The following is a 23,470-nucleotide window of genomic DNA, read 5'->3' as shown; positions in this document are numbered from 1 at the left end:
AACAATTGCACTCAATTATGGCAGAGTTGAGATAAGTTCTGCAATTAGAAAACTGTTGTATATAGCTGTTCTTTTCTTGTGGTCTCTATACATTAATCACATAACTGTTCTTCTACTCTTGTTCTTTATGTCCCTTAGGCCTTTAGATTTTGCTCAGCCGGTATCTTTTGAGAATGCAGACATTGGGAGGTGCCCAATTCTAAAACCTTCAAAACCAGTTGTGAAAGAAGATGAGACTGAAGCACCAACTGGAACCCCAGCTGAAATCTCTCCAAGACCCATCCCAGACATAAGAATTCCTACACCATCTCCTGTAAGTTTATTTTCATCAAACGAGCATAGTGTGCGTGGTGCCTTCATAAAAATCATACTGATTTACAAATCAAAGGAAGTTCACTTGTTGGTTTAGCATTCATATGTGAGATGTAAGCTTATTGTCTGTCCTTCATTACAACTGCAGGAGAGTTGCAGTCTGAGCTATTGCAGGCTGTATGAAGTACTCCCACTGTGCAGCTTAGCTATGGAGCACCAGGATTTTTCTCCATAAACAATGAAATCTGAATGGTATGGGTCTGACAAGGAAATTGACAAGTAACGGGTTTCTCATGCGACTGTTTCACTCTCTTCAAGGATAATCCCATAATTTAATAAATTCTCAGCAACACTTTCAACAGTGCACTAAAAGATCTGAAAATCAAGTACAAAATCTGTCTTGTGACACAGAAGGACATTCTAAGATCCATCAAGTCTTGGCTACTCCTAAAGCAATCTCTTCCCCTACTTGTTTCCCTCTAACCTATTCTCTCTCACATGGTCATCAACTGTACCTGATGATCCTTCCACCCATCTGCACTAGAGTGGAGGAACCAAGCAACCTACTGTATCTGCTGGTACATTGTTGAGATGTGGTGGGAACTCGAGCACCGATGGGAAGTCCATGTTGACAATGGGCGAGAAACAAACTTCACTTAGACTGTATCAGAGGTTAGATTAAACCTGTGTCGCCTGAGCTGTGAAATGAGCACAGACTTATCAGAAGCAAGCTTTTATTTGAGTTTGAAGCATTCGAAGATATTCACTACGTACTGTTAGCATTTTCCTGCAAAATCTGGATCCTTATGTTTGGAGATGCACTGTCACACAGAGCAGTCGAGACAAACGGTGTAGGTGTATTTAATGAGAAGCTACATAAACACTAGAGGGAGAGGGAATATTTTATCGCTGACTTTGTACAGAAGGTTTCTGGTGTATGCATCATCAACAGCTTTTGATGTATTTTTATACCCAGATGATTGACAAAATCATATTCTTAGCATCTATTTCTAATAAATTTTCTAGTTTCATGGGAAACCCATTACTTGCCAGTCGTGGCTCCACTTCTTCATCTTCTGCCATGTAATAACTATGTAAACAGATTTCATGGTCCGTAGAAAATGCTCATATAACTTTTAATTTCCTATCTACTAAAAGTCAGAGCTCTAAAATAAATTTGCTGTTACCTTAATAAACAATGTTAAAACTCAAAAATCGCTGACAAAGGACTTGCAGTATAGAATTAATAAGCACAAGAGATTCTGCAAATGCTGAAAATCCAGAGCAACACAGACAAAATGCTGGAAGATTTTCCCCATTCTGTCTCCTGTAAAATTGCCATTCCCTTTTCTCAGTTCCTTTGTCTCCACTCCAACTGTTGCCAGGATAAGGCTTTTTTCCCCCCTGAACATCAGAGATATCCTCCTCTTTCAAAGAATGGGGTTTCCCTTCCCCCACCATTGATGCTGCCCTGACCTGCATCTTCTCCATTTACCTTCATCCCATCTTCCCACCACCTTAACAGGGATAGAGTTCCTCTTGTCCTCACCTACAACCCCATGAGCCTTTACATTCAGAACTTCTTCATATCTTCTGCCATCTTCAATGTGATCCCACTGTCAACATCTTTACTTCCCCTTCTACTTTCCACAGGATTCCCTTGTCCATTTGTCACTCCCCACTAATCACTTATCCCTGCAGGCGGCCAAAGTGCTCCACCTCAATTCAGGGCCCCAAACAGTCCTTCCAGGTGAAGTCACACTTCAGCTGTGAAACTGTTGGGGTTGTGGATTATATCTTGTGATCCTGATGCAGCCTTCTCTCAAAAATCACTGACAAAGTAGATTGAATGATTGCTTTGTCAAGTACCTTCACTCCATTCGCCATAAGCGGGATTTCCAACCATTTTAATTCCAATCCCCATTCTCATTCTGATATCGGTCCATGGCCTTTACTGCCACGATGAGGCCACTCTCAGTTTGGAGGAGCAACATCTTATGTTCCATCTGGGTAGCCTCCAACCTGATGGTATGCGTATCGATTCCTCTAACTTCTGCTTATTTTCCCCCTTGGGCCTTCCCTCTTCTTCCATTCCCCTCTTTAGCTCCCTTCTCAACTCTCCTCCTCCTCCTCACCTGCCTATCACCCTCCCCTAGTGGCACTCCTCCTTCCCTTTCTCCTTTCCTTCTTCTCCAACCCGCACTCTTTCCAGATAGCCTCCAAACATGGGCTCACTGTTTCATCGGGACCATCTTTAACACTAGACTGGAACTAATTCTAATCAAATTACACCTTTTCCACCTCTCATCTCTCTGCTTCTTACTTCCTCCCTCACTCACCTGGCTTCACCTATCACCTTCTAGCTTATACTCTCCTCTCCCCCCCCCCCCCGACCTTCTTGTTCTGGTTTCTTCCCCCTCTTTTCCAATCATGATGAAGGGTCCCAGTTTTCAACAGTTTATTCATTTCCACAGGTACTGTCTGACCTGCTTTCCTCCAGCATTTTGTGTGTGTTGCAAAGGTTTGATGTTTATTTAATTGAATCAAAATTGTGTTCTGAAGGAATGAAAAATAGCCTTTTGTTAGTTATACTCAGAGTGCACTAAGTATATAGCAGAAAATTGATTTTTTAAAAAATTGATCCAGTTCTAAAAAGATACAGTTGACAGTGCCAATGCCAGGCTTCAGAAGTATTTAATCATTTAATCCCATTTTCCTGACCTTATTTATCCCGATCCTTCGAAAGTTATTGATCCTGCTTTGACAACTCTTTCAGAAAGTTCATTCTAGATCATAACATCAGATTATTTAAAGCAAAATAAACTCCTCCCTGCTCCTGTTATTTACACATTTACCTTTAAACCAGTTACATCCCACCTGCCTTGAAACTCCTCCTGAGTTTCAGTTAACCATTATCACTTGGCCTTAACCCACACTCTTTCCAGATAGCCTCCAAACATGGGCTCGCCGTTATATCGGGATCACCTTTAACATTAGACTGGAACTAATCCTAATAAATTACAATATTAGCATCATTTAGCCTTTTTTACTCAAAACCTGGAGAGAAAAGGAATTAAAAGAACCCTTTCAGTATGATGACGCTTCATGTATTAATTTCTCTCTGACAAATAAAAGGATCAGTGTATGATTAAAGTTGGGAAATTGTGGTTTCCCTATTGCTTTAAGGGATATATAGTGCTTATATTTGTTTCATCCACTGAGTTAATTTGTGGCATTGACTGGTCAAATTTCTATACTCAATTGTTCCATCTTGTTGACAATATGTTAATGTTCTGTTGATATTATAATGAAGAACTGCCTCTCTTGTCTGATTTTCTTAATTCTGATTTTTTTCCAAAGACATCCTGTGCTGCTGACCTTTCTCCTATTGTGCTGACAAAAGCCAAGTACTTTGGCTTATCCAAAAACAGTCACGTTGCCATCGAATTTGATGATACCAAAGTCAAATCCAGGTAACTTTTGAAATTTAAGATGACATAATTACTTGTGGCACACTGTTCTATTTCACAGCCGCATAATTAATGTTTATCTTTCCTGGGGTAAATGATGACTGGAAGCTTTGCCCCCATCTCACATATTAATCCTATTTACGTAACTTATTAGCACACTTGGCTACTGGGAATTAATTGGTGCAAAGACAGAGTGCAGAACGGTTATCATTTATCTGAAGACGTAAATGCAGATGAGGACCCGAGCAACATGAACTTCTTCAATTGCTAATTCTTGTTCATAATGCCTAAAATATTTGTCTTAATTTTCTATTAGATTCTATTTTGACATAATCGATAAAAATATTATAGGACAGCACAGTAGACCATAAGACATAGGAGCAGAATTAGGCCATTATGAATTAGGCCAGAATTAGCTATCATGGCTGATCCTTTTTTTTTCTCCTCCTCAACCCCAGTTCCTGACCTTCTACCCGTAACCTTTGATGCCATGTCCAATCAAGAACCTATCAATCTCTGCCTTAAGTATGCCCAACGACCTGGCCGCCACATCTGCAGGCGGCAACAAATTCCACAAATTCACCACCCTTTGGCTAAAGAAATTTCTCCGCATCTCTGTTTTGAATGGATGCCCCTCTATCCTGAAGCTGTGCCCTCTTGTCCTAGACTCTCCCACCATGAAAACATCCTTTCCATGTCTACTCTGTCTAGGCCTTTCAACATCCAAAAGGTTTCAATGAGATCCCCCCCCCCTCACCCTTCTAAATTCCAGCATAGTAGCATAGTGCTACAATGCTTTACAGTACAGACGACCCGGATTCAATTCCCACCGCTGCCTGTATGTTCTGCCCATGACTGCGTGGGTTTCCTCTGGGTACTCCATTTTCATCCCAAATTCAAAGACCTACCAGTTAGTAGGTTGATTGGTCATTGTAGATTGTTCTGTTATTAGACTAGGGTGAAATCAGGGGATTGCTGGGAGGCCAGAAGGGCCTATTCCTTGCTATACTTCGATAAACAAATAAATGTTTACTTAACATCTATATTTTACATTATTTGGTAGAAATGTACTTTTTATAAATGTGATTTTATCATGATGACCAAAATTTTTTTACCAGCAACCACCTGCTTATGCTTGCTAATGTCTACCTTGTATGTGTGAGATAAGATTTCCTGAATGTGCTGGAACCAGCCTCCTGATCCTAAATTGGTAGGCTTTATATCATGCCATGGCTTTAAGCAATGTAATTTTACCAAAATAAGATCAACCCCATAAACAACTGAATATATTACTCCATGTCCCAAGGCTTAGCTGGCTGTCAAATTTGTCAAAGTCTTTGAGACTCACGTTATTCAATATCATTTCAGAAATGTTAAAAAAGAAACAGAAACTATTAACAACACACACACACACAAAATGCTGGAGGAATTCAGCAGGTCAGGCAGCATCTATGGAAATGAATAAACAGGTGACATTTCGAGCTGAGACCCTTCATTAGGATTGGAAAGGAAGGGGGAAGATGCCAGGGACTATTGAAAATTATCGTTAAATTATTTTATTTATATGAATTAAAATCTTAAAACACCTGACACTTTTAAACAATTAAAACCATGCAAGTAAGTTCAATTCAAAAATTGGAAAATACTTCACATATAGCCTCCCTCCCAGTTGTCGACAGTATTGAACTGAATGGACCTGCCATTCTTATCTAGTTTGACATTGGGCATTTTTCCCAGGTTAAGAGTTAGAAAAATGCAACAGAAGTTTTCTCCACCACTGGATTCTGTGAATCCAGTGGTGGAGAAAACTTCTGTTGCATTTTTCTGTGAATCCAGTGTCAGAAGACACCAGACAAAATCTGGAGGCAGAACGCCCAGCAAATTCAAGATTTCCATATTCACTATGTAGGCTTCCATGGGGAAAAAAAACATCAGCAATTCAGTGTCAAAGTGCTGGCATTTCACGGCAATTTTGGGCCCACTAATTGACACATTAGAGGAAATGCCCCTCAGATGATATTTTGAAATTTACGTAGAATTTATTTCTTGGTCTTCAGTGGCAAAACACATTGAGCATAAGTCCTGAAAGCAAACCTGGTAAGGTTGTAATTCTTTCAGTATACAAAGACTACATTTTCCTCTTGACAAAAGGAAGGTAGATCTGATAAATCCTGTTAAGAGCTTGCAATTCCCTTCACAGATTTTCTTTACTGCCTAAGGTATTTAAAAGAATAATCTTCCTGTAATTTGCAGTGGCTGCATGTATTTATATGTTATTAGTTAAATCTAAAACTGTTAAATATGATGGCCAACTGTTTAAGGAGATTCAATTGTAGGATTTTATTTCAATAGAATTGCTATTAACAATTACCTGTGTCTGTGTGATAATACAAAACTGGAAAATAAGCTTGTGTAGGATTTAATTCTACACTCATTGCAAGATATTGCGTGTCTGATTAATGATTCTGATTTGTTTGCAGGCTCACAATAGAGTTTGAAATACGAACAGAGGCTGAATCTGGTCTTGTATTTTATATGGCCAGAATTAACCACGCAGACTTTGCAACTATTCAGATAAAAGACGGAATGCCTCATTTCAGCTATGACCTTGGAAGTGGAAATGCCAGTGCTATTATTCACAAGAAGATAAATGATGGTGAATGGCATAAGGTAATTAAGGCAATTAAAATCCATTCCTAATTTGCCACCTAAAACTAAATCCAAGAAACTGACCTTCTGATTTGTGCAATAGAAGAAACACCACAAAATCTCAAAAATAAAATTGGACTCTTATGTTCAGATTTGGTCGCCTCTTTATGGGAAGGATGTGGAAGCTTTAGAGAGATTGTGCAGAGGAGATGTATCAAGATACTGCCTGAGTTAGAGAACATGTCTTATGAGGAAAGGTTGTGTGAGTTAAGGCCTTTCTCTTTGGAGAAAAGGAGGATGACAGCAGACTTGATAGAGGTGTATAAGATGAAAAGAGGCATGCATAGGTAGAGTGGACAACCAGCACCTTTCCAGGACAGCAATACAAGAGGCCATACTTTTAAGGTGATTGGAGGAAAATATAGGAAGGATGTTAGAGGTAGTTTTTTTTACTTTACTTTGAAAATGATAAGTGCATAGAATGCATTGCTGGGTGTGGTGGTGGGGTCTGATACATTAGGAGCACTTAAGAGACTCAGGTACACTCATGGATGAAAAAAAATGGAGAGCTGAATATGTGGGAGGGAAGGGTTAGATTGATCTTGGAGTAGGTTAAAATGTTGGCACAAAATTGTGTTCCATGTATGAATGTTTTCAAACCATTGTAAATGTTTTAAATCTGGAATAAAACTGTAAATACTCAGCATTCTGGGCTTTTGCTCTTTATACATGCCTTCCACAGGTCACAACAGTATTTATGTCATGTGAACTGATTGTAATTTAAACAGTTCACAAGTTGGGAATCCAGTTGTGAACCAAAAATGAGTATTGCAAGCAACACACATAAAAGTTGCTGGTGAACGCAGCAGGCCAGGCAGCATCTATAGGAAGAGGTATAGTCGATGTTATTTCAGCTATTTGCTGAAATAATGCCATGCACATCCATGCCTTATACACAAAAAGGACCCGAATCATAAGAAATAGGAGCAGGAATAGACGATCTGGCCCATCGAGCCTGCTCCACCATTCAATAAGGTCACAGCTGATCTGGCCATGGACTCATCTCCACCTACCTGCCTTTCCCCCATAACCCTTAATTCCCCTACTATGCAAAAATCTATCCAACTTTGTCCTAAACCTATTTACTGAGGTAGCTTCCACTGCTTCATTCAGCAGAGAATTCTACAGATTCACTACTCTCTGGGAAAAGCCGTTCCTCCTCATCTCCATTCTAAATCTACTTCCCCGAATCTTGAAGCTATGTCCCTTAGTTCTAGTCTCACCTACCAGTGGAGCAACTTTCCTGCCTCTATCTTATCTATCCCTTTCATAATTTTTTATGCTTTTCTAAGATCTCCTCTCATTCTTCTGAATCCCAATGAGTACAATCCCAGGCAACTCAATCTCTAACCCCCTGATCTCTGGATTCAACCTGGTGAACTTCCTCTGCACCGCCTCCAAAGTAAGGAGACCAGAACTGCACGCAGTAATCCAGGTGCAGCCTCACCAGTACCCTATTCAGTTGCAGCATGACCTCCCTGCTCTTAAATTCAATCCCTCTAGCAATGGCCATCCTATTTGCCTTCTTGATAGCCTGCTGCACCTGCTAACCAACCTTTTGTGATTCGTGCACAAGCAATCCCAGAATTCTGCAATTTTTTACCATTTAAATAATAATCTGATCTTCCATTTTTCCTTCCAAAGTGGATGACCTTGCAATTACCAACATTGTTCTCCATCTGCCAGAGCCTTGCCCACTCACTTAACCTATCTATATCTCTCTGCAGACTCTCTGTATCTTCTGCACAATTTGCTTTTCCACTCAATTTAATATCATCAACAAACTTAGATACTCAGTCCCCTTTTCCAGATCACTAATGTATATTGTGAACAGTAGCGGGCCCAGCAACAACCCCTGCGACACACCGCTCACCACTGATTGCCAATCAGAGTAACACCCATGTATCCCAACACTCTGCTTTCTATTGGTTAACCTATCCTCTAATCATGCTAATACATCACCCCCAACTCTATGCATCCTTATCTTATGGATAGGTCTTTTATGCAGCACCTTATTGAACACTTCCTGGAAATCCAAGTAAATAACGTCCATCTGTTCCCCTCTGTCCACTGTGTTCATTATACCCTCAAAAAACTCCAGTAAGTTTGTCAAACAGGACCTGCCTTTGCTGAATCTATGCTATGTCTGTCTGATGGATCCATTTCTTTCCAGATACCTCGTTATTTCTTCTTTAATGATAGCTTCAAACATTTTCCCAACTACAGATGTTAAACTAACCAGCTTAAAGTTACCTGCATTTTGCCTGTATCCTTTTTTGAACAGTGGCATGATATTTGCTATCTTCCAATCCACCAGGACCTGCCCAAAGTCCAGAGAATTTTGGTAAATTATCAACAAAGCCTCCACTATAACTTCTGCCATTTCTTTGGATACCCTGGGATGCATTCCATCAGGACCAGGGTCTTACCTATCTTCAGGCCCACAAGTTTGCTCAGCACTATCTCTTTAGTGATAGCTGTTGTATTGAGGTCCTCACCTCCCATCGCATCCATAACATCTCTCTTTGGCATGTTAAGTATGTCCTCCAACATGAAGACCGACACAAGATAGTCATTCAAAGCCTCTGCCATTTCATCAGTACCTAATATCAATTCCCCCATCTTGTTCTCCAAAGGACCTACATTCACTTTAGCCACCCTTTTCTGCTTTATATAATTTTAAAAACTTTTACTATCCATTTTTATATTTTGTGCTAGTTTATTCTTATAATCCATTTTCCCTTTCTTTATTGCTCACTTAGTGGTCTAAGATATGTAGAAATCTGTCACATAAATATAATACATTCTGTTACTTTTAGTGGTTGGGTTTTAGATAAAATTCACAGAGTTCAAAGAAACATGAAAGTAAATTTGCTCCTCAGCAGCTCAAATAATCCACTATCAAATAGAGTTGCAAGCTAAGCCATGTGAGGAGATATTAAGGGGATGACCTAAAGGTTTTTTTTTAAGAAAGGTAGGTGTTTAGGAAAGGAGTTCTGGACATACAGGGATTGCATTTAGAAGATACAGCTGCAGATTGGGGAGCAAATAAATTAAAACCATAAGAAAGACTGGATGAACTGGGCTTGTACTCGTTGGAATTTAGAAGATTGAGGGGGGATCTGATTGAAACGTATAAGATCCTAAAGGGATTGGACAGGCTAGATGCAGCAAGATTGTTCCCGATGTTGAGGAAGTCCAGAACGAGGGGCCACAGTTTGAGGATAGAGGGGAAGCCTTTTAGGACCAAGATTAGGAAAAACTTCTTCACACAGAGAGTGGTGAATCTGTGGAATTCTCTGCCACAGGAAACAGTTGAGGCCAGTTCATTGGCTATATTTAAGAGGGAGTTAGATATGGCCCTTGTGGCTACGGGGGTCAGGGAGTATGCAGGGAAGGCTGGGGCGGTGTTCTGAGTTGGATGATCAGCCATGATCATAATAAATGGCGGTGCAGGCTCGAAGGGCCGAATGGCCTACTCCTGCACCTATTTTCTATGTTTCTATATAGAAGCAGAATTAGGCCATTTGGCCGATCAAGTCTGCTCCGCCATTTCATCATGGCTGATCCAATTTTCCTCTCAGCCCCAATTCCTGCATTCTCCCCATATCCCTTCATGCCCTGACCAATCAATAATCTATCAAATTCTGTCTTAAATGTACATAAAGAATTGGTCTCCATAGCTTCCTGTGGCAAAGAATTCCACAGATTCACCACTTTTTGGCTAAGGAAATTCCTCCTCATCTCTACCACCATGGGAAACATTCTCTCCACATCTACTCTCTCAAAGCCTTGCACCATTTGATAGGTTTCAATGAAGTCACCCCTCATTCTTCTGAATTCTAGTGAATACAGGCCCAGAGCCATCAAACGCTCTTCGTATGACAAGCCATTCAATCCTGGAATCATTTTCATGAATCTCCTTTGAACCTTCTCCAGTTTCAGCACATCCTTTCTGAGAGAAGGAGCCCAAACCTGCTCATAAAACTCCAAGTGAGATCTCACCAATGCTTTATAAAGTTTCAACACTAACATCTGGTCCAGATGACTTATCTATCTCTGACCTTTCAGTTTCCCAAGAACCTTCTCTCTAGTTATGGTAACTTCACACACTTCCATGTCCCCTGACAGCTGGAACATCCTCCATACTGCTATTGTCTTCCACAGTGAATACTCATGCAAATTACTTATTCAGTTCATCTGCCATTTCATTGTCCCCCATTACTACCTCTCCAGCGTTCCGATATCTACTTTCACCTCTCTTTTACATGTTATGTACCTGAAGAAACTTCTGGTATCCCCTTTAATATTATTGGCTAGCTTACTTTCGTATTTCAATTTTACCTTCTTAATGACATTTTTAGCTGCCTTCTGTTCGTATTTGAAAGCTTCCCAATCCCAATAATTTTAGCTCTATTATAGACACTCTCATTGGCTGTTATGTTGGCTTTGAATTCTCTTTTTCGCCGCAGTTGTATCATCTTTCCTTTAGAATATTTCTTCTTCCTTGGGATGTATATATCTTGTGCCTTCCGAATTGTTTCCAGAAATTCCAGCTATTGCTGCTTTGCCATCATCCCTGCCAGTGTTCTTTTCAAATCAGTTCTGGCCAGCTCCTCTCTCATGCCTCTGTACTTCCCTTTACTCCATCATAATACTGATACATCTGACGTTAGCTTCTCCTTCTCAGATTTTCAGCTGAATTCGATCATATTATGATCATTTTCCCCTAAGGGTTCTTTTACCTTAAGATCTGTAATCAATTCTGGTTCATTGCACAACACCCAGTTCAGTATATCTGATCCTCCAGTGGGGTCAACCACAACCTGCGCTAAAAAGACATCTCACAGGCACTCTGGAAATTCTCCCTCTAGAAATCCAGCACCAATCTGATTTTCCCATTCTACTTAGATTCAAGATCATCGGAGAGCCAAACTGGAATTACACCAATAAAACAGAAGGCTATAGGTCTAAAGAAGGTTACAGAGATATGGAGGGAAAGGTTATTAAAAGTCGAAATACAAAGGATAAGATGTTAATATCCTTCATGCCAATAGGTCGTGAGCACTTGTTCGAGTCTGCTTTGATGCTTGGCATGGCATAGGGTTGACCCTCAGGGGTTTTCAATGGGCAACCCTCCTTCCTTGATGTTTCATTGATTAGCCCACTACATCTAAGAATGTAGAATGTCTAAGGGATGGCTTTGTAGAACTAGGGGATCAGCTGTGCTGGATTGGGTGTTGTGCAATGATCCGGAGGTGATATGAGAGCTTAAGGTTAAGGAACCCTTAGGGAACGGTGATCACAACATGATCGAGTTCACTTTGAAATTTGAGAAGGAGAAACTAAATTCTAATGTGTTGGTATTTCAGTGGAATAAAGGAAATTAAAATGGCAGGAGAGGGGCACTGGCCAAGATTGACTGGAAAGGGACATGAGCAGGAAGGACAGCAGAGCCACAATGGCTGGAGTTACTGCAAAAAAATGAGGGAAGTGCAAGACAGATATGTTCCAAATAAGAAGAAATTTTTGAATGGAAGAAGGACGCTACCACGGCTGACAAGTGAAGTCAGAGCCAAAGTAAAAGCAAAAGAGAAGGCATACAAGAAAGCCAAAGCTAGTGGGAAGATAGAGGATTGGGAAGCTTTTAAATACTTGCAGAAGGAAACTAAGAAAGTTATTAGGAAAGAAAAGATGAATTATAAAAGGAAGCTGGCAACTAATATCAAAGAAGATACTAAAAGCTTTCTGTAAGTATATAAACGGTAAAAGAGAGCTGAGGGTAGATATAGGACCAATAGAAAATAACACTGGAGATATTGTATTAAGAGACACAGAGATGGCAGAGGAACTGAATGCGTATTTTGCACCAGTCTTCACAGTGGAAGACATCTGCAGTATACCCTACATTGAACAGTGTCAGGGGAGTAAAGTACAGTATGTGCAGTGAAAATTACGACTGAGAAGGTGCTCAGGAAGCTTAACGGTCTAAGGGTGGATAAATCTCCTGGACCTGATGGAATGCACCCTCAGGTTCTGAAGGAAGTAGCTGGAGAGATTGTGAAGGCATTAACAATGATCTTTCAAGAATCGATAGATTCGGGCATTGTACCAGATCACTGTAAAACTGCAAGTGTTACTCCGCTATTTAAGAAGGGTGGGAGGCAGCAGAAAGGAAACTATAGACCTGCTAGCCTGATCTCAGTGGTTGGGAAGTTGTTGGAATCGATTGTTAGGGATGAGATTATGGAATACCTGGAGGCACATGACAAGATAGGCTAAAGCCAGCATGGTTTCCTGAAAGGAAAATCCTGCCTGACGAACCTACTGCAATTTTTTGAGGAAATTACAAGCAGGGTAGATAAAGGAGATGCAGTAGATGTGATGTACTTGGGTTTTCAGAAGGCCTTTAACAAGGTACCGCACATGAGGCTGCTTAGCAAGATAAGGGCCCATGGAATTATAGGGGAGTTACTAGCATGGGTGGAGCATTGACTGATCGGCAGAAAACAGAGAGTGGGAATAAAGGGATCCTATTCTGGCTGGCTGCTGGTACCAGTGAAGTTCCACAGGGGTCAGTGTTGGGACTGCTGCTTTTTACGATGTATGTCAATGATTTGGGCTATGGGATTAATGGATTTGTGGCTAAATTTGCCGATGATACAAAGATAGGTGGAGGAGCAGTTAGTGTTGAGGAAACCGAGAGCCTGCAGAGAGACTTAGATAGTTTAAGGGAATGGGCAAAGGAGTGGCAAATGAAATACAATGTTGGAAAATGTATAGTCATGCACTTTGGTGGAAGAAATAAACGGGCAGACTATTATTTAGATTATAACATTATTAGAGCGAAAGAATTCAAAATGCAAAGATGCAAAGGGACTTGGGAGTCCTTGTGCAGGATACCCTAAAGGTTAACCTCCAGGTTGAGTCCGTGTTGGAGAAGGTGAATGCACTGTTGGCATTCATTTCTAGAGGTATAGAATAAAAGAGCAGGGATGTGATGTTGAGTCTCTATAAGGCACTCGTGAGACCACACGTGGAGTATTGTGTGCAGTTTTGGGCTCCTTATTTTAGAAAGGATATACTGACATTGGAAAGGGTTCAAAGAAGATTCATGAGGATGATTCCTGGAATGAAAGGGTTAACATATGAGAAACATCTGGCAGCTCTTGGGCTGTGTTCCCTGGAGTTCAGGAGAATGAGGGATCTCATAGAAACATTCCAAATGTTAAAAGGCCTGAGCAGATTAGGTATGGCAAAGTTATTTCCCATGGTAGGGGAGTCTAGGACAAGAGGGCACGGCTTCAGGATTGAAGCACTTCCATTTAGAACAGAGATGCGGAGAAATTACTTCAGTCAGAGGGTGGTAAATCTGTGGAATTTGTTGCCACGAGCGCCTGTGGAGGCCAAGTCATTGGGTGCATTTAAGGCAGAGATAGATAGGTTCTTGATTAGCCAGGGCATCAAAGAGTATGGGTAGAAGGCAGGGGAGTGGAGATGACTGGAAGAATTGGATCAGCCCATGATTGACTGGCAGAGCAGACTCGATGGGCCAAATGACCTACTTCTGCTTATGTATCTAATGGTCTATAGAGAGCTCAACGATGACTTCTGGTGTCTCAATGTCACCCTCCCCTACCCCCGTTGTGTCTTCCCACTCTCTTGATGCTACCTTGAAGCCCAGGAGAGGCCTTTTTGCTTGATCCAAAGCCATTAACTGCTTCTTTTTGCCACCTCTGATGTGGCTCTGATAGTTCGCCGTAGAGTCTGACCATGGATACCGAGCTCCTTCAGTAATTTGATCATGGATGTGGCTACAAATCCCCTACAACCCACTTCCACAGGAAGAAGTTTGCATTTCCAGCCCTGTTGCTGAGCTTCTGCTGCTAGATCTACATAGTGTAGCCTCTTGCGCTCATATGTTTCAGCCACTTAATTCTCCCACGGGACTGTGAGTTTCAAGATGTAGATGATCTGTAATGAAATGAACCAGAGAATCGAGTCTGGCCTAAGGTTTGTGCTAGCAATTTCCAGTGGTAAGGTGAGTTGTTTATTGGCATCCACCAGCATTTTCCAGTCACAGGCCATGTTCATCTGTCCTGTTTCTGGCTTAGGAGGGAGATTAGTTGGTCTTTTCCTTCCTTCCCAGACAAATGCTACTAGTGTCAGAGCATTAGTCATTCTGCTGGGCAAGGAGTTGGTTGCTATCCTCTTGATTGCCACTGCCAGACTCTTCAAGACCTGGTTGTGATGCCACGTGCATCTGTCTTGTGTGAGGCTGGTTTTGCAGCTTGCCAGGATATGCTTGAGGGTTGCCGGAATCGGGCACAGGGCACAAGTTGGGTCCTCACCGAACCACAGGTGGAGATTTTTCTGTGAGGGAAGCACATCATATGTAGCTCTGATGAGAAAGCTAAGTCTGTTTGCTTCCATCTCCCATATGTCCTTCCACCTGATTTTCTTCCTCTCAGTACTTTCCCAACACATCTGTTGCCCCTGCTTAGCCACGGAGACAGCCTTCACGCTTCTGTCTGACTCTTCTTGTCGCTGTACTTCCTCGACAACCATCTTCCTTCGCTCTAGAATTGTGGCCTTGTGCCAGGTGGGTCCACTTGCTGCCAAACCAGAGCTGCCCCTACCCTGTTGGACTTGCTCTAAGTCTAAGGACTGCTGTGGCTTGCTGCACTGCATCAGTTGGGGTTCATTATGGCCCAGATGATAAGGTCCATGCAGCGTTACTGATGGTCTTGTCATGAGAGTCTTTGAATTTCATCTGATCGAAGATATGCATGATAATTTTAAAATAGAGGCATTGTTTAACTGGGATCCAGTGTCGTGAATATAGGGTTTAAGAGTGAATGGTCTTTGTGTAAGTTAGGAAGCAAGGGATGAATATCAAAGGGATTTCAGATTTGGGAAGGGCTGATTTTTGAGTTTCTTAGCAGGGGGAGTGCAGGTGGCAACAGATCATGGGGGTGGAAGAGAAAGTGCTTTGGATCCTGAGGAGTTCCATTTCTGTTCAGATGGGTAGCGAAGAAATGAGGCAAAGTGTCATTACGATGCATATTAAAATAACATTGCTTTAAGATGATACTACCATGATCAAATGAACTGAAAAGAAATAAGGTAAGTATATTTTGGATATGGAAGACATAGTAAAAAATGAAAAGTTTAGTTTTTATTTAACTTGGTAATAAAGCATGAAGAAGAAAGCCCTTAACTCCGAGTGGAGTCATCAGGATGCCGTCATGACGGCGTTTTTTTTAGCAGGCTTTCTTATTTTTATGAGGCTGAGTTGCTAGTTCGACGCTCAACCCAGCACGGATGGAAAGTGTGCAAGGGAGCTGGCTGGATTCGAACTCGGGATCCTTTGCTCCGAAGTCCGGCACTGAAGCCATAACGCCACCAGCCAGCGGTAATAAAGCATACTGTGCAATAACTTTTCATGGTGGAATAGAGATTACTTTAATATATATGCATTTATTTTTTGCAGATAAGAATTGAGCGAGATAAAAAGAGAGTAACAGTGACAACTGGCGTCAGTGTGGCAGCTACAGTCAGCCCTAAAAATGCAGATATCTTGGATGTTGTGGGAATGATTTACATCGGAGGATTGCCTAAGAACTACACTACACGAAGAATTGGCCGTGTAAGATGTGAAGCTTAAATTTTTTCTTAAAATACTCATCACTTCCAACCTCAATCTGCCTGATTTGCAAGACAACTTCTCTCCTCCATAACAGTATTAAATTGATTTTCCATCCATCACCAACACCAAAGCTAAGGGAATAGTCTTTATTATTCATATGACTGAAATGTCAAATGAATCTCATTTTCAACTCCTTTGATGCAATAAAAATAGTACTAATATCTCAAGTCATACCTCACAACCATAGTTGTGATCCCTGATATCATTTAGGTTTTCTCCAGGGTTTGATGCTCCTCTTGTCAGGGTATTTAAGGCCCTCCAATATGACCCAGGTCAAGTTTGATTTTAATACATTTCAATTTCTTTTCTCTTTCACTCAGTAGGTCCATTCATAACCAGTCAAAATGTGATTTTTTTTGTGCTTTATACAGGTAAAATTGCACTAATGTACAAACATTTGTATTTGTTGTCCTTGGTATCTTAACCTTCTTCTGTTTATGGTGATAACTCTCAAAACTTATCGTATTATCATTATTATATATAAAATTGTATTTGCCATATACAATATACATATATCCATTGAGGATTTATTTGTAGCCCTCCATATTTTTCAGAATATCTTTGTATTCCCAGCAATCTTTTGGTTTGTGCTTCCCTTGGCCAAGAATAAATTTCCTTCATCCACTGAAAGGAAGCAAACTCCTGATTGACTCTGCAGTATACAGTACACCAATAATCTTTTTTTAAACTCCTGGCTTTCTCTCCATCAGTACTGCTACATTTTCAGCTATATTAATGTCTGAGTTATTTTGTGAGGCAAGCGTTTTTAGAGCACCTTTTGCAGTTACTGCAGTCCCCGCATCTTTCCAGACACTTCTTCAAAAATAATTTCCAACCTGAATGTGTTTGAACAATAATGAAAATCTCTTCCAAACATAATTAAGCACTTAGTATGTTTTGTAAATTTGGAGAAGTTTAGGTTTGAATCTAATCTGTTCTATCTACAATTCAAATCAACTATGGTGCCTCAATAATCTATGGATGTTTCACAATATTTGCACATTTATATCTAAGTTGGGAATTTTACCTTATGCAAATCTGAAGTAGGGAGCAGGACCTCAATTCTGTAATAATAGTTATTTCTACATTAAGAGGATTTTAATGCTAGAAATGGGTTAATGTTTTGAAGTATTTTGTAGTAGGCCCCTATCACACTGAAGCTGGCTGCATCCTGTGGTTAAAGGGGAAGTAAAGCTATGGCTTATTTTGAAACCATAACCAAACTATTAATTCTTGGGAAAAGTAAGTAAAACTGAGACTGGTGTTAAAAAAACCTAACTCTGCTAAGACTTGGCCATGCCATTTTGGCCATCTTTTAAAACCAAAATTAGCAATGAAGACTTATCAGAATCCTAGTCGTAAGTGGCCAAGTGGTTAAGGCATTGGACTAGCGACCTGAAGGTCATGAGTTTGAGCCCCAGCCGAGGCAACGTATTGTGTCCTTGAGCAAGGCACTTAACCACACATTGCTCTGTGACGCCACTGGTGCCAAGCTGTATGGGTCCTAATGCCCTTCCCTTGGATAACATTGGTGTCATGGAGAGGGGAGACTTGCAGCATTGGCAACTGCTGGTCTTCCATACAACCTTGCCCAGGCCTGCGCCCTGGAGAGTGAAGACTTTCCAGGCGCAGATCCATGGTCTCGCAAGACTAACGGATGCCTTTTTTTAAAGTCATCTCAATGTACATTTGTATTTGATGGTCTGTTTATTCATTTTGTCAACACAGGTAGTCTACAGTATAAACGCTTGCATCCGTAACTTTAAACTGAATGACAACACTCTTGATCTGGATAATCCAGCCTCCAGCCTGGATGTTGGCACCTGTTTTCTCAACAGTCAAAAAGGAACTTACTTTGATGGAACGGGATTTGCTAAACCAGGTAAAAGTATCAAATTGATACTACTTCTACTGGCTCCACTCACAATGTAATTAACCATTGTTTGACAACTAAACTCTACTGGTCCATTGTAACTCACATGGTAGAATTGCAGAGTTTCTGTTCACCAGTGTAACTTTCTCCTGGTGTGCTTTTTAAATAGAAAATCTACCTCCCAATATCAGCCCTACTCCACTTTCTGATTTGCAGGTCACTTCTGAAATATGCCAGTGTTGCCAAACATAACAGAAGCAGATTGCATAGCACTGAAATGGTGGTTGTTACCTAACTGAGAATATCTTAAAACATGAGGATAAGCACTGATTGTTTGAATAGAAGTACCTGACCATTATCAGTTTATATAAAAGATTTCTAGATCTCTAAAACCTAGTGTTTTTTATTAAGAGCCAGCTCCAAATATGATCTGTGATGAAATTTAGTTTCTTTAAAACTCCTGACAACATTTTGCTTCTATTTTCTGATCTCTTTTTAATGCAACCCTGATCTTCTGAGGTACAAAACCCAATGATTTCACATGATAAATGCAAGAAATTCTGCAGATGCTGGAAATCTTAAGCAACACACAAAACTTCATCAGGATGAAGGGTCGTGGTCTGAAACTTCAAATGTTTATTTCCTACTCCAGAAATTTTACATATAGTGGGTAGAATGTGTTATTTTGCCTTCATATGCTTCTAAGTAACATATAGAAGGGATTAAGTGACGTATGTGCGTCACTTTGCTTGAAAACCTTTTAGATTAGAATAATGGCTGGAATAGCAGCCAAAAAAAAGATTGATTGATTATTCCATTCTAACTTAATGTGTGCAAAGCTTTTTACAATAACAGTATGTACCTTTGTGCCAATTCAGTTCCACGTTATAGGGTTGGAATAGATCTACAGATCGAGTTTGATTTTCGCACTACACAGAGGAATGCCGTCTTATTGGGAATCAGCAGTCAGAGTGTTGATGGACTGGGCATTGAACTAGTCGGTGGAAAAGTAAGTTATAATCGGAAGCTGAAACAAATTGATCTGAAAAGCGGCTGCAACTTGCATTTGTATTACATTTTTAGTGCAAAAATACAAACCAAGATCTCCACTGGAATGTTTTCAAAACAAATTTTGGGATCAAGGCAAGGGACAGCAACAATCGATTACAAAGCAATAAAGGAGAGGTTTATGAGCTATTTAAAGAATTTATAATCTTGACAGCTGAAGGCACAGCCAACTGTAGGAAAAGTAAAGTTGGAGAAGTGCAAGGGTGCAGTATTGGAGGGGGATAAATATCTCCAAGTGTTGATTGGGATCCAGCGTCAGCCATGATGGAATGTTGCAGAAGACTCAATGGGCTGAATGGCCTAATTCTGCTCCTATGCTTTATGGTCTAAGCCACCGGCAGCTATGAGGTCATGGAGAATTTTGGTAACAAAGAAAAGAACTTTATAACCGAGCTGCTCTTAAATTGAACCAGTGTAGGTCAATGAGCAGATTTCTATTGGATGGTTCATAATTGTGCATGAGAATGCCTGTCTGGATGCAATTAGTAACCTGTTAAAGTGAAAACCAGAATATCTTTAATGATGTAAAAATTATTCATATATATAACTTAATGGTGATTATTTCAGTGGGATCTCAACAATGCTTTGCCTAATACTAGTTCTCCTTTCACATCTTAATGTTAGATTTATGTTCACAATGATAACGGAGCTGGAGTATTTACTGCTGTCTATGAGCCTTTGCACTTCACTGAGCTGTGTCGTGGACAGTGGCACAATGTAGTAGTCAAAAAAATCAAACACCGTTTGGAACTGACAGTTGATGGAAAGAGAGTGGAAGGCAGTAGCCCGATTGTAACATCCACTGCAACTGACACCAATGATCCAGTCTTCATTGGAGGTTATCCAGGTATGCACACATTCGTTCCAAATTATTTTCTTTGTGAAGTTTCATGACCAACTGCTCTTCTAGGGGTGCTAATTTCTTGAAATTTTGCCATTTGTGTGGGAAAATTATTTCAGCATAGCTTTGATGCAGCTGGGTGATTTACTGAAGCATTTCAGGGGCAGTTGAAAATCAATTACATTTCCCAGTGTTTGGCTTCATAGTTTGTCCATGCCAAGTAAATACGGCTTATGAAAATGGTTGCATTTTTACAAGAAATAAATAGCTTTCAGCACACACAAAGTGCTGGAGGAGCTCAGCAGGTCAGGCAGCATCTATGGACTGAAGAAGTAGTTTATTTAATTGATGAAGAGGAATTAAATCACTAGCTACACTTGCTTGCATCATACACCAGAGTGCACTCTTCAGTTACCTGATGAAGTAACCGTAGCCTTTGGCCAGGAGCAGAAGTCATCAGGTGGTGCCCAACCTTCATAGAATGTTTTGACCCTTAACCACTACACTCTCCAGTTGGCGGGTCAGCAGTGGTGGGCGCGTCACTGCCCACCTGCTTCTGACTTCCAGCTCAACTCCCCTTGCCTGCTCTGTTTCCAGAAAGAGGCTCTTTTTTCTTCCTCCTCCCATCCTGTGAGCTGCTTGGTTTCTTGCTCTTTTCATCAAGGCCCAGCACAGACAGCAACCTCCATGTCGACCTTGCTGGGAACCCTCTACAGCCGATCTCCACGGGGACTAGCCACGTCTGCCATCCTTTGTCCCCGCACTCCTGGACTAAGGACTGGTACTTCAGGACCATCCTCTCACGAGCCTCCTCGCATCCTTCCTCCCACGTACTGTGAGCTCCACCAGGATGATTTTCTTGTCTTCAGTGGATGTCTGGTTGAAGTGTGGTTGGCACCACCCCTGGGAACTGCAGCTCCCTCCCCACACCGATGCTCATCTCCCATGATATGGCAGTTTGCAGCAGATTGGTTGTGATCTGAAGGTTTAGATTAATAATTAGTGGCCCAAGTCAGGCACAGGAGGTCCACACCTCGAGCCAACCACTTGCAAAGGTGTCCTGACTACACTTAATTTATGCAGCCATGCTGCTCCAAACATTCTTGAGGCTTCACTATTGAAGCCAATCCCAAAGAGAGAAGTGTTTCATGAACAACCTCAGGGTCTTCAGCTGTAGACCTATAATCTCACCACTGGGCCTTACAGCAGCATATGCTGCCAAAGACCTTTCCAACTCATTCTGTATTGTTAGGTATCCGAGACAGAAACAATTGAAGTATGTTTAAATTAATATGTTTTAAATAAAAACATTTTGACTTCTGTAATTAATATATAGATATATACAAAACATGCAGTAAACACAAGATCCTGCAGATGTTAGAAATCTTGAGGAACACACACACTTGCTGGAGGAACTCAGCAAGTCAGGTAGCATCTATGGAGGGCAATAAACGGTCAATATTTTGGGCCAACGACTTCCATCAGAACTGGAAAGTGAGGAGGCAGCAACCAGAATAAGAAAATGAGGGGAAGGAGTACAAGCTGGCAGGTGATAGGTGACACCAGGTGAAAGGAAAGGTGGGTGGGTGGGAGCGGGAGAATGAAGTACGAAGCTGGGATATGATAGGAGGAAGAAGTAGATGACTGAAGAAGAGATAATCTGATAGGGGAGGACAGTGGTCCATGGAAGAAAGGGCACCAGAGGGAGGTGCTGGGCAAGAGAGGAGAAAATTATGGTTAAGAGGGAACCAGAATGAGGAATGGAAAAAGGGAGAAGGGGACAGGGAGAGGTGTCCAAAAGTTAGATAATTTAATGTTCAAAAATAAAACAACCACTTAGTTTCGCTTATTTTGCCATTATGATTGGCAACCCATTTCAGCTGTTTGATATGTCTGCTATGTCTGGCATAAAGCAGGGGGGCCAGGTATGAAGTGCATCCAGACTCTCAGCTCAGGTATAATCAGTAATGGCCACCTAAGGTCCAGAGCTCACTGACCTGCGCTCAGTAATGGGAGCTACCAGCTAGCTGTCAGTCCACATCTGTTTAAACTTCACACAGACACACATATAATAACTTTAACAGTGTCATTGTGTCATATTCCTAAAATAGCTATTCTGGGTAATATAAGTTCACATCATCACCACTTTGCTCATTGGTCAGCTGAAGGATAACTTGCATTTTCTCATCAAAGCAACTGCTAAATTCACTATTCCCTTTATTTTCAGTAATTGTGCTTACTTTTTACTGTAATAACTCATATTTCTCTTATTCATTTCAGATGACATGAAACAGTTAGGACTGACCATTGATACTCCTTTCAAAGGCTGCATACGTAACCTGAAACTAACAAAGCCAAGTCAGACACTTGAAGTGGACTTCAGCAAATCAGTGGAGCTCAAGGGAGTCCAACCACTCTCCTGTCCGGCATAATGGAATTAACCAGACTGTTTTAAAACAAAGATGAAAGCATATATGGTTTAGAGTAAGCCTGTATCTTGTACAGGGCAAAAATAATTTTGGAGACACAAATTAAACTATATCTTCATATATTTCTGTTATTTTTCTTCTTTTTGCTAAACATTGCAGGATAGAAAAACGGCAGAGAGCAGTCAGTAGTGGATCAGCAGGCTGTTATATGCAACTCTGATATTAAATTGCTTTGCTGTCAATGGAATTAAATGCAAGGCACAGCATTTAATGTTGAGCAAATGCAATAACATCCCTTTCACACTTAGTACATTTCTTGTCCTGTGAGCTGAAGAACATTTTGAGTTTTCATTTATTAAGTAAGGTTAAACATAAGCCAGTTTTTTACCCTGTTGATGCAATTTCCTGTTCAATATTTGCAATATGTAGAATCACCCACTAATTTTCCTGCTCTTTTTTTTTCCTGTGTGTAACATTGTAACCAGCAGTGTGCAATATGGTATAACTATATCAGTAAACGTTTTTGAAGTGAAAGTCGTAGTTTCATGTTTAAGTGAGGGCTGGCAATTAAAAAATTTGCTCTTTATTAAAGAAATTTCATAGAGACCAATTTCATAAAAGTCCAATAAGGTGCCATGTTTGATCATCTCTGTTGGTACATTCAGAAAGCTTAGTGCATAAGCAAAAGGTCTGTAAATTTCTTGGAATTTGAAAATTACATTTCAAAAAAATTTCTATGAGAAAGCAATTTTGTTGGGGAGAAATATGGGAGTTTTAACTTCAGTGAGGATTACCTCTAGAATGTTGCTCTCTGGTAATTGTATGATTTTAAAAACAAAACACTGGATAGAGACATCCATTTAGAACAGAGGGTGAAAGTCTGTGGAATCCTTTGCCACAGATGGCCATGGAGGCCAAGTCATTGGGTATATTTAAGGCAGAGGTTAATAGGTTCTTGAGAATGAGATTGAGAGGGATAATAAATCAGCCATGACAGAATGGCCTAATTCTGCTCCCATGTCTTATGGTCTCAAGTCATTTTGTGATTGGTCATTGAAA

General features: G+C 40.7%; 1 protein-coding gene across 3 annotated transcripts in view; it reads left to right on the top strand.

The window, feature by feature from the left end:
- lama2 (laminin, alpha 2) overlaps positions 1 to 22,945 on the top strand; it is a 399,772-nt gene extending 376,827 nt beyond the window's left edge. For all 3 annotated transcript variants that reach the window (XM_072251541.1, XM_072251540.1, XM_072251542.1), the window contains 8 exons: positions 139 to 313; positions 3,673 to 3,785; positions 6,263 to 6,452; positions 15,985 to 16,140; positions 17,929 to 18,082; positions 18,952 to 19,082; positions 19,766 to 19,988; positions 22,263 to 22,945. In XM_072251541.1, the coding sequence (XP_072107642.1) occupies positions 139 to 313; positions 3,673 to 3,785; positions 6,263 to 6,452; positions 15,985 to 16,140; positions 17,929 to 18,082; positions 18,952 to 19,082; positions 19,766 to 19,988; positions 22,263 to 22,414 (1,294 nt within the window). In that variant the 3' untranslated portion in view covers positions 22,415 to 22,945. The remainder of the gene's footprint in view (positions 1 to 138; positions 314 to 3,672; positions 3,786 to 6,262; positions 6,453 to 15,984; positions 16,141 to 17,928; positions 18,083 to 18,951; positions 19,083 to 19,765; positions 19,989 to 22,262) is intronic.
- Positions 22,946 to 23,470: the final 525 nt, after the last annotated feature.

This window comes from Mobula birostris, chromosome 2 (assembly GCF_030028105.1).
Source record: "Mobula birostris isolate sMobBir1 chromosome 2, sMobBir1.hap1, whole genome shotgun sequence".
NCBI classification, from domain to species: Eukaryota; Metazoa; Chordata; class Chondrichthyes; order Myliobatiformes; family Myliobatidae; genus Mobula; species Mobula birostris.
The sequence above is the reverse complement of the archived record's forward strand: the minus strand, read 5'-3'. Positions and strand labels throughout refer to the sequence as shown.